Source organism: Coregonus lavaretus (assembly GCF_964263955.1).
Source record: "Coregonus lavaretus genome assembly, chromosome: 16".
Taxonomy (NCBI): domain Eukaryota; kingdom Metazoa; phylum Chordata; class Actinopteri; order Salmoniformes; family Salmonidae; genus Coregonus; species Coregonus lavaretus.
Genome location: NC_140003.1, coordinates 37,165,206 through 37,181,677, shown reverse-complemented (window position 1 = coordinate 37,181,677; position 16,472 = coordinate 37,165,206). Strand labels below are relative to the sequence as shown.

Below are 16,472 nucleotides of genomic sequence, written 5' to 3'. Positions count from 1 at the left end.
GAATGGTCTACAAGACCATCGCCAAGCAGCTTGGTGAGAAGGTGACAACAGTTGGTGCGATTATTTGCAAATGGAAGAAACACAAAGAACTGTCAATCTCCCTCATCCTGGGGCTCCATGCAAGATCTCACCTCGTGGAGTTGCAATGATCATGAGAACGGTGAGGAATCAGCCCAGAACTACACAGGAGGATCTTGTCAATGATCTCAAGGCAGCTGGGACCATAGTCACCAAGAAAACAATTGGTAACACGCTTCGCCGTGAAGGACTGAAATCCTGCAGCGCCCGCAAGGTCCCCCTGCTCAAGAAAGCACATATACAGGCCCGTCTGAAGTTTGCCAATGAACATCTGAATGATTCAGAGGAGAACTGGGTGAAAGTGTTGTGGTCAGATGAGACCAAAATCGAGCTCTTTGGCATCAACTCAACTTGCCGTGTTTGGAGGAGGAGGAATGCTGCCTATGACTCCAAGAACACCATCCCCACCGTCAAACATGGAGGTGGAAACATTATGCTTTGGGGGTGTTTTTCTGCTAAGGGGACAGGACAATTTCACCGCATCAAAGGGACGATGGACGGGGCCATGTACGGTCAAATCTTGGGTGAGAACCTCCTTCCCTCAGCCAGGGCATTGAAAATGGGTAGTGGATGGGTATTCCAGCATGTTAAATGACCCAAAACACACAGCCAAGGCAACAAAGGAGTGGCTCAAGAAGAAGCACATTAAGGTCCTGGAGTGGCCTAGCCAGTCTCCAGACCTTAATCCCATAGAAAATCTGTGGAGGGAGCTGAAGGTACGAGTTGCCAAACGTCAGCCTCGAAACCTTAATGACTTGGAGAAGATCTGCAAAGAGGAGTGGGACAAAATCCCTCCTAAGATGTGTGCAAACCTGGTGGCCAACTACAAGAAACGTCTGACCTCTGTGATTGCCAACAAAGGTTTTGCCACCAAGTACTAAGTCATGTTTTGCAGAGGGGTCAAATACTTATTTCCCTCATTAAAATGCAAATCAATTTATAACATTTTTGACATGCGTTTTTCTGGATTTTTTTGTTGTTATTCTGTCTCTCACTGTTCAAATACACCTACCATTAAAATTATAGACTGATCATTTCTTTGTCAGTGGGCAAACTTACAAAATCAGCAGGGGATCAAATACTTTTTTCCCTCACTGTAATTATCCCGAATGCTAATCAATAAAAACGTCTGTTAAACACTGCTCTGTTTTAATTGTTTAGAGCAAGAATTAAGGCGCTAACATGGCAGCCATTCTAAAACCTGGCCCACTCTCTATATATATGATTCTGGTTGGGGGTAGTGGGCTTTTTGGGAGAGGGGGTGTTGGGGGGTGGGGTGAGGGTGTTGTTGAGGTGTTGTACTACTGGCAGGTGTGGCCTGCTTCCTGCTGCAGCACCATCTCATCTATGCGTCCCTGCCATGTGTCAATGGTGGTGAAGATCTGGGCTGAGGTGATGGGGTACGTGTAGCGCTCCCTGTCCATCCCCTGCTTGTCTATCATCACCATGTTGAAGTTATTATGGGAGATCTGGAGCAGTAACCTAGGCAACACACATCAACACTTCCATCAGGTCAAGGCTGAACACACAATGGTCAGTCTGAAGAATGCTGTGTAAATTAGTTGTAGGTTTGTTATGAATGATGATGGTGTGTCTGTGTGTGTGTCTGTGTCTGTGTACATGAGTTGTAGGGCCAGCCCTGGAGGGATAAGTCTGTGGCGGATACGGCCGATCTGTGCTGGGTAAATCCCCCCAGCTCAATCACTGTCACATGCCTGAGGTCCAGACCACACTGGGCATGCTAGAACACACACACACACACACACACACACACACACACACATTAATATCATAAACACACAAATAACATTGTACACACACTAGCACAGAACATGAAAATGCACTTACATAGACATTTCACAGAATCTATCACCTGGACAGTTAAAGGCAAAGTTGGAATGACACAGCATATAACAAGAGTCACCTCTTTCGTGACACTTTTAAAGGTCAGGCCTTTTAAAGGCTGCTACCCTTTAATAGCTTTTTATGGCAGAGAAGCATCCAAACCCAGAACAGCCTGAATTTACAGAGAGCACCGGCCTTGTTTACGCTGCGTCGTGACATTTTCTGTTTACCAGGAACTGAGGCAATACACACCCCATCAGCACAACCACTTCAAACACACACATTCAGCTAGGGCACTCAAAAAGCAGAATTGTACCTACTCTCCCACTCTGTCTCTCCTTTCTCTCTGGCTCCCTCCCTCTGTCCCTCCGTCCCTCTCCCTCCATCCATCTATCCCTCCATCCCTCTCTCCCTCACCTGAAGATTAGTCATTTGGAACCTGTAGTAATGATTGGCAGCTGTGGGAGCAGAGATGATGAGGAGGCGTCGTTTCTCATAGAACTGGTCCAGCAGACCTGAGGCCGTACGCACCCCCACGTTGCTGTTCATAGCTGTGACATAACATGACACAATAAAACACAATATTACATTGCATCATATCACATCATCATATTTTATGAAAGCAAATGTTGTTCTTTTTGGAAACACTTGAATTGCGATTGCCAATAAAAAATATATATTTAATTGCTGTTTTACTCTTTACTAGTCTTGTTGCTAGCCAATGACCCAGAGCGTATAAGCAGTGCTATACGGAGCGTCACTGTATTACACAATACTATAGAAGTATAATACACCTCTATTAGACATTATAAACTGGGTGGTTCGAGCCCTGAATGCTGATTGGCTGACAGCCGTGGTATATCAGACCAAACACCACGGTATGACAAAACATTTTATTTTTTTACTGCTCTAATTACGTTGGTAACCCGTTTTTTAATAGCAATAAGGCACCTCGGGGGTTTGTGGTATATGACCAATATACCACGGCTAAGGGCTGTATCCAGGCACTCCTTAGCCGTGGTATATTGGCCATATACCACACCCCCTCGGGCCTTATTGCTTAAATAATCCACATAAGTATGTGTCACAGACAGTGCTGGTCGATTTCAGAGCAGGCGGTATTGATCTTCTGGATCTTTGTGATCGAACGACAGCCCAGCCTGGTCAAGGGAGACATGCCCATTTTCACCTCCAGTGAACCCCTCAGCACCCCTGACCACCGCTTCACTACTGCTAAACACAGCATGGTGGATGTGTCATGTACGTTTGTGTGGTGTGTGTATGTGTGTGTGTGTGTGTGCACAGACACGTACCTGCACAGTTGGTTTCCGTGCCAGACCAGGTGAGACCGTACTGGCACACCCTCGAAGCGCTGCCCTGCAGCTCGTACCCTCCTGTACATTTGAACTCACAGGTGGCTCCGTAGTTATTACCATCACTGTCACACTTCATAAAGCCGTTGTCTGGAGGGGTCATGGGGCTGCAGCGACGCACTGGTGGCACAAAACAGATTCAGAAAGCCACTCTCACAGGAACAATTTGTAAGTTATGTGATTTTCCTTCAAATGTTGTCAGAACATTGCCCCAGTAAATTTCAAACTGTCCCTAATGTTGGGGGGGTCACCTTGTACTCTGACAGAGAAGCGGCAGCTGCCCTTGTTCCCGGCGCGGTCGTAGACGGTGTAGGACATCTTATGGAGACCCTCAGGGAAGTGTCCAGGAGGCTTCCTTTTCAATATCACACTGTAAAAAGCCTCAGTCAAATACTATACTGTATCAATAGTGCTGAAGCCTAACTAAACATTTACCCTACTATTACTATTACTGCTGCTACAAGACTATTCATTTGGCAATTAAGCCCTTTTCTACTTATCGAGAGTCAGATAAACTGATGGATACTATTTTTATGTCTCACATTATCCTTTTAATACTACAGGTTAAAGGAAGGGGTTAAGGGTCAGATGTCAGACTGACTCGGGGAGGATGCCGTCGGCCGTGTCCTTGCCCTCTGGTGTGTCCCAGGTCACCTTGGCTGTGAGCCTGCCTGGCTCTGCTGTCTTGTGCTTCAGGTTAGGACACTTTATTACTGGGACGTCCACATCTACCAGAGCGAGAGAGAGAGAGGGGCGAAGGGGGGAGGGCAGGTGAGAGGGGAGAAGTAGCGAGAGGGGGAGGTAGAGGAGAAGAGGAGAGAAACAGGAAGAGAGAATAAGGAAAAGGAAAACTGTTATCCAGAGTGATCCCCCTGTTCTGTTCTGTCATGTTGTGTCCTGTCTGTGTAACTGGTTGATTTCAGAGCAGGCGGTATTGATCTTCTGGATCTCTGTGATCGATCGACAGCCCAGCCTGGTCAAGGCAGACATGCCCATTTTCACCTCCAGTGAACCCCTCAGCACCTCTATACCAGGCGGTGTCAGAGGAAGTCCCTAAATACTGTCAAAGACTCCAGCCACCCTAGTCATAGACTGTTCTCTCTGCTACCGCACGGCAAGCGGTACCGGAGCGCCAAGTCTAGGTCCAAAAGGCTTCTTAACAGCTTCTACCCCCAAGCCATAAGACTCCTGAACAGCTAATCATGGCTACCCGGACTATTTGCATTGCCCCCCAACCCCACCCCAACCCCCTCTTTTACGCTGCTGCTACTCTGTTTATTATTTATGCATAGTCACTTTAACTCTACCCACATGTAAATATTAACTCCATTACCTCGACTAACCGGTGCCCCCGCACATTGACTCTGTACCGGTACCCCCTGTATATAGCCTCCCTACTGTTATATTTTATTGCTGCTCTTTCATTATTTTCTATTTTCTATTCTATTTTCTATTTTTTCTTTAACACTTTTTTATTTCGATTTTTTTACTGCATTGTTGGTTAAGGGCTTGTAAGTAAGGATTTCACTGTAAGGTCTACACCTGTTGTATTCGGCGCATGTGGTAAACTTGATTTGATTTGATTTGATAACTGGGGTGATTTTAGACTAGAGAAGCTACTGTCACAGCAGACCAGGAGAATCAATGTAATTTCACTAGAGCAGAAAGCACTAGTCTCTATGTGTGTCAGTGTGTGTGTTACAGAACCTGTTCTCTGATATAAATCACTAAAAAAGTCCAAATCAGATTTTTTGGGGACAAAACAACATTCAATATAATGTATTGTCTTCAACTTCAGTGACAATTTTTGTGTCTCAGAGAGGCTTAGCCACAAACACACACACACACACACACACACACACACACACACACACACACACACACACACACATACACACACAATTCAGCCATGCTTATAATTACATAAACACAGTCATTGAACATCTACTTTCCCTGTTAGATTGCTAGTTGTCTGATGGATGTAATTTTTGCTAGGGGGGATGAGGAGGGAGCAAGGAATCTGAATCTCACTATATCCATCCTCAGTGATGAAAATAAGCTACAGTGTACAATGTCTCCACAACTGGTTAAACAAATCACACACCACCTTAAATTGTTTTTGCATACAAGATGCTACTCCAGTTGTTCTGAGACTGGGATTGTCATAGTTCATAGTGTGTCATGCTTGGGCTAGCAGCACAGGTTTGTGGTTACTCAACCTTATACTGTGTGTGTGTGTGTGTGTGTATGTGTGTGTTTGAATTAGGTCTTACAGTTTTTTCCAACTGCTTACACACAAAATCTTTTCATGTCACACGATTTTTGAAACTTCTCACTCAAAGTGCAAAACTACACACCAAATCTCCAAAACCATAAGCTATTTCTCAGCCTTTGACTCAGTTGTCAATTGCATAAAACACTTTTTTCAAAACACTACACACAATTCTCTACCTAAAACACAAAAATCTAACAGGAAGTGACTTGCTTTCCTTTTCCAAACACAACCAATCAAAATGCTACACTTATTCACCAGGTCACACACACACTCCTCACATGTGCAAACACTAATTGCTTAACTGATCACTAACCAATCACTGCTTTACTGTAGTATAGGCCTATAAATAGGTCAAAGGTCAGATTATCTGTTTTGAACAATGGATGCCAACAATGGACAGAGAGCAAGAGGAGTAGGAGGGAGAGGCAGGGGACAACAACGAGGACAAATTCAAAGACGAAGAGGAGGAGTAAGAGGAAGAGGAAGAAGAGGATGAGGGCAAAGAAGAGAAGGAAGGAGAGCCATCTCTGATGAGATTAGGGTAACACTTGTTGATCATGTGAACAATCACGGTTTGACCATGAGAGAGGCTGGACTAAGAGTCCAGCCCAATTTGAGTCGATTTACAGTGGCGTCCATAATTCGAACCTTCAGAAATGAGAACAGGTATGCAACTATCTAATGACTATTTTAGCATTACAGTAATGTACTGTAACATATGTATGACTGCATAGTATTGCATAAACATTTGTAACTCTAAGCCATCCATTTACTGCACTACATTGAATGAATGAGGTTGGTTATCATGCTGTACTACATTTTTTTGTACATTGTTTACAGTTCCTATGCTGAACACATACTGTGTTTGAATTCTGTACAGAGTGGAAAGGCAAAGACATCATGGAGGACGAGGACGCTTGTTTACAGATGTACAAGAGACTGCAATTATAAATATGGTTTTGGCCAACAATGCAATTAGGATTCGAGAGATAAGAGCATATCTTGAATAATGACACCATATTTAACAACATCAATGCTGTAAGCCTGTCGACCATACAACGCATCCACCAACGGCACCAAGTGACGATGAAACAACTTTACAAGGTGCCATTTGAGAGAAACTCTGACAGTCAGGAATCTGCGACATGACTTTGTAGAGGTATGTATGCAACACTACTTCCAGTACTTCAGACATACCATATTTACTCATCTGTATATCCTTTTTTCTGTTACAGAGAGTATTGGAGATGGATGCCCATGTAATTCGCCATTAATTTATTTATGTGGATGAGGTTGGCTTCAACCTCACCAAAACCAGGTGCTGCAGAAGAAATGTAATAGGACAGAGGGCAATTACCAATGTCCCTGGACAGCATGGGGGTAATATAACTATGTGTGCTGCCATCACTCAAAACGGGGTCCTCCATCACAATGCCACACTGGGTCCGTACAACACCGGCCATATGCTCACTTTTCTGGATGCAATTTACACAATACTTGTCCCTGATCCAGATCAGGAGCCTGCTAGATTTGTGGTTATATGGGACAATGTTAGTTTTCACCGGGCTGTTCTGGTCCAAAACTGGTTTGCCACCCATCCGCAATTTGTAGTTTTGTACCTACCCCCATATTCACCTTTTCTAAATCCCATAGAGGAATTCTTCTCAGCCTGGCGCTGGAAAGTGTATGATCGCCAACCCTATGCCCGCATGCCGCTTCTCCAGGCAATGGAGGACGCATGTGGGGACATAGAGGTTTCCTCTGTCCAAGGTTGGATACGCCATGCTAGGAGATACTTCCCTCGATGTTTGGCAAGAGAAAACGTATCTTGTGATGTGGACGAAGTATTGTGGCCAGACCCAGCCTGGAGAAGAGATGAAGCGTAGGTTAGCCTACCAATTCCTGGACTGCCCCCCCCCGGGACCCCACACACACAATTGTGTTCTTTACTGTATTCTAAAGAATATACTTTTGGTTTACATATGTTTATGGTTTTGTTGTATGCTACTGTATACAACAGTAATGTTTGGCCTAATAAATATTTTCTGTTTCTACATTGCATTGGTGTTTACAGTGTACTTGTTACCCCTCTCAGCAGATTACTTTCACTGTAGAACATTGTATTGAAATGTAGATATAAGCCTATGAAAGAGCTTTAGATATAGAACAACAGTGTTTACATGGTATATCCAAAAATTTACTATTATGAAAGAAGTGTTTGCCATTTGATGCAAATGCTTCATTCTGACATGTGTTTATGGCATTTTGAATGCAGTGTTACCTTTTGAAGGAGATGTGAGGCATTTTGCATTTTGTGTGTGCAGTTTTGGGAATTGTGTGTAGAGTTTTGAAAAAAGGAGACCGTTTTGAAAATGTGTGTAAGCAGTTGGAAAAAACTGTAATTAAACCTGTCTATAATACTGCCTGTTTCCCACAGAGCAGTACGTCATTAAGTCAGTCAGGATGTGATTTATAATTTAATTGATCCCATAGTCTAGAGAGCAGCCTGTATGTCCTTAGCTGTTAAACAGTGTGGGGGTTGGAATTAGGATGTGGCTAAATTCAATGTGCTTTTGAGGTGGAAAAACTCAATAATAATCACACGCACGCACACACACACTCTGACTCACCCACACAGACGCTCTCCCCTGAGGTCCAGGTCTTGTGGTACTGGCAGGTGACAGTATTGGGCCCCTTCAGATTGTATCCAGGGGAGCAGAAGAACTCACAGCGGGAGTTAAGGTAGGAGCCGCCTGAACACTTATAGCCCCCGTTAGCAGGCATCTGCAGCTTAGGACACCGGATCTCTGACAGAGAAACATACATTAATAGTCCATACATGTCTGATTGTCAGGTAGCTGTTGAATCTGACAATGAGTCTATTAGTTGTGTGTATCTTCAGGGGTTTATATATATTTGGTGTAGAGGTGTGTGTCCAGTGATGTTGTGTCTTGCCAGTAGGGCAGGTGTGTGTGTGGTGGTCTCACCCCTGCAGGCGTAGTTGCCTGACCAGTGTTTGCTGGCCATACACACCACCTCTGGGTGTCCCTGCTGCATCTCGTAACCCCTCTTACAGCGGATCTTACAGCGCGAGCCCATCACGTTCTTATAGTACTCCCCCGCGGGACTCCGACAACTCACATCGCCATGCTTCACCTTGATGGGGGCGCACCAAGGGGTCCCTAAAAACAGGGGTGGGAGGGGAGTGAGAGGGAGAGGGAGAATTACAGTGCATTCGGAACGTATTCAGACCCCTTGACTTTTTCCACATTTTGTTACGTTACAGCCTTATTCTAAAATGTATAAAATAAATGTTTTTCCTCATCATAATGACAAAGCAAAAACAGGTTTTTAGAAATGTCACATAAGTATTCAGACCCTTTGCTATGAGACTCGAAATTGAGCTCAGGTGCATCCTGTTTCCATTGATCATTCTTGAAATGTTTCTACAACTTGATTGGAGTCCACCTGTGGTAAATTCAATTGATTGGACATGATTTGGAAAGGCACACACATGTCTATATAAGGTCCCACAGTTGACAGTGCATGTCAGAGCAAAAATCAAGCCATGAGGTCGAAGGAATTGTCCGTAGAGCTCCGAGACAGGGTTGTGTTGAGGCACAGAGCTAGGGAAGGGTACCAAAAAAGTTCTGCAGCATTGAAGGTCCCCAAGAACACAGTGGGCCTCCCTCATTCTTAAATGGAAGAAGTTTGGAACCACCAAGACTTCCTAGAGCTGGCCGCACGGCCAAACTGAGCAATCAGGGGAGAAGGGCCTTGGTCAGGGACGTGACCAAGAACCCGATGGTCACTCTGACAGAGCTCCAGAGTTCCTCTGTGGAGATGGGAGAATCTTCCAGAAGGACAACAATCTCTGCAGCACTCCACCAATCAAGCCTTTATGGTAGAGTGGCCAGACAGAAGCCACTCCTCAGTAAAAGGCACATGACAGCCCGCTTGAAGTTTGCCAAAAGGCACCTAAAGGACTCAGACCATGAGAAACAAGATTCTCTGGTCTGATGAAACCAAGATTGAACTCTTTGGCCTGAATGCCAAGCGTCACGTCTAGAGGAAACCTGGCACCATCCCTACGGTGAAGCATGGTGGTGGCAGCATCATGCTGTGGGGATGTTTTTCAGCGGCAGGGACTTGGAGACTAGTTAGGATCGAGGTAAAGATGAACAGAGCAAAGCACATAGAGATCCTTGATGAAAACCTGCTCCAGAGAGCTCAGAACCTCAGACTGGGGCGAAGGTTCACCTTCCAACAGGACAATGACTCTAAGCACACAACCAAGACAACGCAGGAGTGGCTTCGGGACAAGTCTCTGAATGTCCTTGAGTGGCCCAGCCAGAGCCCGGACTTGAACCTGATCAAACATCTCTGGAGACCTGAAAATAGCTGTGCAGCGACGCTCCCCATCCAACCTGACAGAGCTTGAGAGGATCTGCAGAGAAGAATGGGAGAATCTCCCCAAATACAGGTGTGCCAAGCTTGTAGCGTCATACCCAATAAGACTCAAGGTTGTAATTGCTGCCAAAGGTGCTTCAACAAAGTACTGAATAAAGGGTCTGAATACTTATGTAAATGTAATATTTCCGTTTTTTATTTTCAATACATTTGCTAACATTTCTAAAAACCTGTTTTTGCTTTGTCATTATGAGGTATTGTGTGTAGATTGATGAGGGGGGGGGGAAACAATTTAACCCAGTTTAGAATAAGGCTGTAACGTAACAAAATTAGGAAAAAGTCAAGTGGTCTGAATACTTTCCGAATGCACTGTATACCATTCATATAAAAGAGTGAAATAAAACCTACTGGTTCAGCTATCAATGTAAATAAACTAGTGTTGTGTGGACATCCATGTTTTCTTATCTTACACACATAGTGCCTCTCTTCATTTTAGAGAGAGCAGGCAGTGAGTTACCCATAGCAACATACATAACCTATACCCACTGACCACAGGACACAGTGTTTACAGCATAGACTAGAGAGATAAAAGCTGCAGTGCTAGTGTAAACCCACCCATCATATCATCACAGGTAGACAGAGAGATACAATGGGTTTGTCACTTACCATAGTCCACACTGACATTTTGAATAATAAGAAACGCTTGCTTGAGTAAAGAAGAGCTAGAGAGGTTGAGAGAGAAGGAAATTGTTTGTTTGAGTGTGTTTGTCTATCTTTGGTCGCTGTAGATCCAGTGGATTAAAATGGAATCACTCAATCATACTGTTGATTAGAGCTACTTAACCCCATCAATTCAACTATCAATGAATAGAACCTTCAGAACAGAGGCTGAAGTGGGCGATAATTAAGAGCTGATTTACAGCAAGATGGTCATAATCATGAGGGATAAAGATTTGTCAGAAGAACACTAAAGTTGCCTCATCCAGTTGGACCACTCTATCCATCTCTCAAACGCTTGCGTAAAGATTCCTTTTGGGAATGTGAAGTTTGAGGGGACACCAGGTTCGTATTCCAGGGAAATAACATCTGCAGTGCATTTCCCGCTGGCTCGGAACACAATCACTTCCTTGTACGCACACATACACACTCTCAAACACACACTAGCCCAGGATAATCTCCAGCTGGACAGGAGCAGGTGTGTGTGTGTGTGTGTGTGTGTGTGTGTGTGTGTGTGTGTGTGTGTGTTGGCTATAACAATACTATATTTGCATCTCTACAGAAGAGAAAGAGAGTCCAGGAGTTTGGTTTGGCCCAGAGGGTAAGGTTCCATGTCCAACTGACCTCAATGAAAAGTTGGAAGTTAGTTTGACATAATTGTGTGTTTGTAAAACATAGTGAGGGGAGGCAGAATATCGCCATCTTGTGGAAAGAAAATTAGCACAAGTGTAGACATCACATTGCTCGGCTATTCAAAAAAAAAAAGAATCCCAATGTTTTTAAAAAGTTAAAAGTTATTGCTTTGAGTTTCAGAGGCTTACTTTAACCCTAAATTCTCCTGCATGTTGAAAGTGAGTGTCTGTGAGTGTGGAAACTCCTGAGTGGCGCAGTGGTCTAAGGCACTGCATCGCAGTGCTAACTGTGCCACTAGAGATCCTGGTTCGAATCCAGGCTCTGTCGCAGCCGGCCGCGACCGGGAGACTCATGGGCGGCGCACAATTGGCCCAGCGTCGTCCAGGGTAGGGGAGGGAATGGCCGGCAGGGATGTAGCTCAGTTGATAGAGCATGGCGTTTGCAACGCCAGGGTTGTGGGTTCGATTCCCATGGGGGGCCAGTATAAAAAAAATATATATATATATGTATTCACTAACTGTAAGTTGCTCTGGATAAGAGCGTCTGCTAAATGACTAAAATGTAAATGTAAATGAAACGTGTGAGAGCATGTGGCAGCAGAGCTTGGTCAAAGCATTCACCTCCATTTCTACGAGCATACGTGTCTTCATCATCTCCATAGACATAGTAGCCCGACCCTGGGAAAATATGAGGGAGAAGAAAGCAGCTAGTGACCAGGTAAGGAGAGAGCAAGGCTGCGTTCAGGATAAGAGTAGGGCTGCATTCAAAGGGTTTAGCAATGTTTCAAAACATGATGTAGGCCTCATACTTGAGCAAGAGGTTTGGGTTGGACTTTACTGGTGTTTTGCAAGAGGGAATTATTAAATCATGGCTATCACTGTTGGAAAACACTGCTGAACTATTCCTCCAAAGAGGACCCCAAGAGGTTGGACCATAAGAGAGATCTCTTGAACACATGCAGAGAAGATAAACCCCAAGGGAGCCTTTCTCCCCAGCTGGTTTGGAACAATTCATTGCTCTTAGTGAAATGTTGTTCTAAAACCAGTGGTGCAATAGCCACCTCACACTGGGGTCACATTCAGTAAGCATGAAACTGAGGGAAACGTTTTGAAATGGAGGAGGAACTTCCTGAACCTTGTTTTCCCATTTAAAAAAGCTTTCTCCTGTTTAGTTTTTGCTGAACGTGACCCAGGCTCTTGTTGTGAGGTCACCAATATACTTACTGTGATATTGGTTGCCACCAATATTGGTTTCCTCTCCTTCTTGGTCACTGATATGAGAGCGCTAGAAAGATGACAGCAAATAATGGCGTTCAATTGCTTTCACCTGTCAAGTTCTTTGATATTAGTTGTGAAAAGGAAAGCAGATAAGAGTATTGGGACGTCACTTGTCAAGCAGACAATGCTTCGCTGCCACAGCAAAATTACTGCATGATCCAGAACTTTCTGCTTCAAAATGATACATAACCATTCAATGGAAAATAAAGGAAGAGTAACATGAGGGAGAGGGAAAGGGTGAGGTGAAGAGATTGCGGATTGGGTGATAGAAGAGTGAAGAGATGGGGGGAGAGAGAATGAGTGAGGGAAGAAAAGGGGAGAGAATGGGAGAGAGGAGTGAAGAGAAAGCTCAGATACGCCCCATCTACACCAGCGGAGGACGTCATGGACCCCAGCCCAGTGTGAATGTGACCTCTGTTCTGAATCCTTGAGGGACACAACAGACAGAGAAGAGTTTCACTCCTGCTACAGCCACAAGCTCTCAGCCCTATGGGCGTACACGTCAGCCACATGTCTATCAATGGCTGTCTGATACTCTAATTACATTCTGTCACTGAAAAGTGAGTGTCGGACTTTCCTCTCCTCAACGCGGCTTTTCTGTCAAACGAACACGACCTGTCTGGACCAGAAATCACAAGGGTTTGATGTTCCTCAATGCGGAATTCTTTCACAGCTGCGGTCTGAGGAGAAGCAACATGGCTGCTGCAGTGCAGCATTCTTTACTTTGTGTCCTCAGCTGTGTCAACACACACACACTGCGGTTTTAGCAGTATTGAGGACATCCTCACACAGACTTTGATCCGATTTAGCTGGCTGAGGGGAAATCTCACGGGCACACAGCCAAGGAAGTCTTTCAGAGGGAAACTGCCGGATCTAGAAAATAAATCACAGGTGTGTGTCTGTGTGTGTGTGTGTGTGTGTGTGTGTGTGTGTGTGTGTGTGTGTGTTTGCCGCTGTTTCAGATCAGTTTTATAACAAGCTTGCAGACAATTCACTGCCTACAGTGAGGTTCTATAATATGACTATCCTTACATCGTACAACCGCTCCACACCAGAGAGCACATGGAGAACTTATTACACATCTCTACTGGGCTTGGTTATGGAGCCATAACAACAGATAATAGAGTCAAGCTAACACACACAGGCCTTAATTTCTGTCTCTACCGAGACTGTTCTACAGATTGCTATCCTGCTACATAAATGAAAGTCCTGCTCGGAAAGCATGATTTCCTAGTTTTCTTTTTCCGTAATAAATAGACTCCTACATGGGCCCTACCGACATACATCGTACCAGGAGAGAGCCAGCAGAGAGTCTATGGCAGGGGATATTTCCCCAGAGACAGAGCTAGTCCATCATCTCCACACGCACATCCTTAGAGACAGAGGCAGCCAGGTAGACTGACACTCGCATCCCATCCAGGAATCTGCCGCGGAGGGCCTAACACATTATTATAGACTGCCAATCTCTCTCTCCCTCCCTAAGGGATCTTATAATACCGCAGTACTGTTCCTTTTCCATTCAAAGCTGACTCCAGAACAGCCAGGGGTAAAATAGCCCTTTGATTGACTTGAAACTATCTCATCCACATCATCAACAGGAGCCAGCCTTGAATCAAAGCTGATATGCTGAAAGGTTGACAGTATAAAGTTTCCTTTATTACTTATTTTTCATTTGGTTAATATCAGTGAATACAGGCTAGATCCTGATCATACAAGACCAAAGAAAGAGAAAACGTAGAAGTTGTCATTCATCCACTCCAAATGGTCTGTCTCTCAGAGGTTTGGAATCAGATAGCATCCCAACCCTAGCTCTCTCTCTCTCTCTCTCTCTCTCTCTCTCTCTCATCTTCCCCATCTCTCTCTCTCTCTCTCCTCTCCTCTCTCATTTTCTCTTCTTCTCTCATAGTGAAAACGACTCCTCAGAGGGTGGAAAGACGTCAGCGAGAACACAGTGTTGATACAATAGAGAGAGAGAGAGAGAGAGAGTGAGGCTCTCCTGTCAAGCTCAGAGAACAACAGGGCCAGAGGGACCACAAACAGAGGTTCCAATCAGATCAATAATGTAGAAACATGCCAGGAGGAGAACTGAATAGGTAGTACAGGCAGCCTCTGTTGTTTATCTGGGAACAACGCAACAGTAAACATGAATGATGCAGTGCCAATTAGTAACAATTATTCAAACTTATGTTGTGTGTATTAATGAGAGAGAAAAAATATATTTATGCTTGTTCAAAGTTTTGTGGGGGACAAAAAGTCCCTGACTGTAGCTCAAACGGGACAAGAGATACACTACATGACCAAAGGTGTATCGACACCTGCTCGTCAAACATCTCATTCTCGTTCTGTGAGCTTGTGTGGCCTACCATTTCGCGGCTGAGCCATTGTTGCTCCTAGACGTTTCCACTTCACAATAACAGCACTTACAGTTGACCGGCGCAGCTCTAGCAGGGCAGAAATTTGACGAACTGACTTATTGGAAAGGTGGCATCCTATGATGGTGCCACGTTGAAAGTCACTGAGCTCTTCAGTACGGGCCATTCTACTGCCAATGTTTGTCTATAAAGATTGCATGGCTGTGTGCTCGATTTTATACACCTGTCAGCAATGGGTGTCCACTAATTTGAAGGGGTGGCCACATACTTTTGGCCATGTAGTGTATGCTTGTTCAACGTTTGGAATTTCAGTTGATTACTATAGCAACCCCTTGGGCCAATCAGTGTAATTTTGTAAATGTCGGATCTCTATGGCAAGACATATCATTCAATCAAGTTTCATCAAAATCGGGCCAGTGGTGTCTGAGGTATCGCGTGTGACTAACGTACGTACTAACGTACATGCGAATGGACGGATACAGATCCATATCCCCCCCCAATCAGAAACACATAGACTGAAGACAGCGGAATGATTCTACCATCTCTTTCTCTCTGCCTATGTGCACATCTTCCTCAACCAGTAGCGTGTATTCATGGATGCCAAGGGAAAACAGACTTCCCCAGAAAAATTTACCAAGAAAAAAGCATACAAAATATGTGTTTCAGAAATGTCCAACAATTCGCAAGAGGCTGAATGTATCTCAACGGAGAAAGCATCCCAGAGAATGAAATTGCGCCCCTCTGTGTCAGTATGTGTAGCCCATGTATCTGATGCTGTCTGGTCAAAAAGAGTATGACATTGTTGCCGCCCGTAGCATTGAATGCAAGGGAAGCCAGCGTGCATTTGATAAAAAAGTATAAAATAATAGCCAATCAGCGTTGAGCTAAACTGAGTGAGCTCAGCTGTGAATGTTCCTGGCGCATAAAAAAAAAGTGTAAAGGAAAGCCAGTTTGTATTTTGCTTCACACCAATCACATCACATCAAAAGCCAAACGTGGAATTGGAATTGAATTGAAAAATTGAATTGTTGTCCTCGGGTGGCTAGCAAGCTAGCTAAAATCGTCCCTTTCCTAAATTAGCCATGGATGGAGATAGGGATTTGGACTTGTGGTTTTACTTAATTCTCCGTACTGGCCAATGATTATAACGGCGATCCATAAATTCATACATTGTGCCCCTGGCCTGAGAAGATGGTAGTTCAACATGTAGCTAGATGTAGTAGGCTAACGTTAACCAGCTGGCTCATCGTTGAGGAAGTTAGGCTAGCGAGCAAGCATTTCAGCCAGGTAGCCTAGGACAGCAAAAACTAAAAGTGTGTACTGTATGACAGAGTCATAGAGCGTTTAGGCAACATGAAAGAGGACGATGGCATTGGCGTTTCTCTACAAGTAGGGTGAGTCAACATGTTTTTTCTACTTGCACGCACACACGCACACACACACACACACACACACACACAGAAATGGAAAGCCACATCATATTTAGCTTACG

The 16,472-nt window shown here is 44.5% G+C and overlaps 1 protein-coding gene across 1 annotated transcript in view; it reads right to left on the bottom strand.

Moving 5' to 3' along the window:
- Positions 1 to 1,324: 1,324 nt before the first annotated feature.
- Positions 1,325 to 16,472, bottom strand: part of LOC311143832 (uncharacterized protein) — a 51,921-nt gene continuing 36,773 nt past the window's right edge. Inside the window, 9 exon segments of the mRNA XM_084179714.1 lie at positions 1,325 to 1,560; positions 1,699 to 1,771; positions 1,774 to 1,819; positions 2,341 to 2,474; positions 3,237 to 3,416; positions 3,548 to 3,666; positions 3,898 to 4,024; positions 8,202 to 8,378; positions 8,559 to 8,753. Of these exon segments, the coding sequence (XP_084035840.1) occupies positions 1,380 to 1,560; positions 1,699 to 1,771; positions 1,774 to 1,819; positions 2,341 to 2,474; positions 3,237 to 3,416; positions 3,548 to 3,666; positions 3,898 to 4,024; positions 8,202 to 8,378; positions 8,559 to 8,753 (1,232 nt within the window). The 3' untranslated portion in view covers positions 1,325 to 1,379.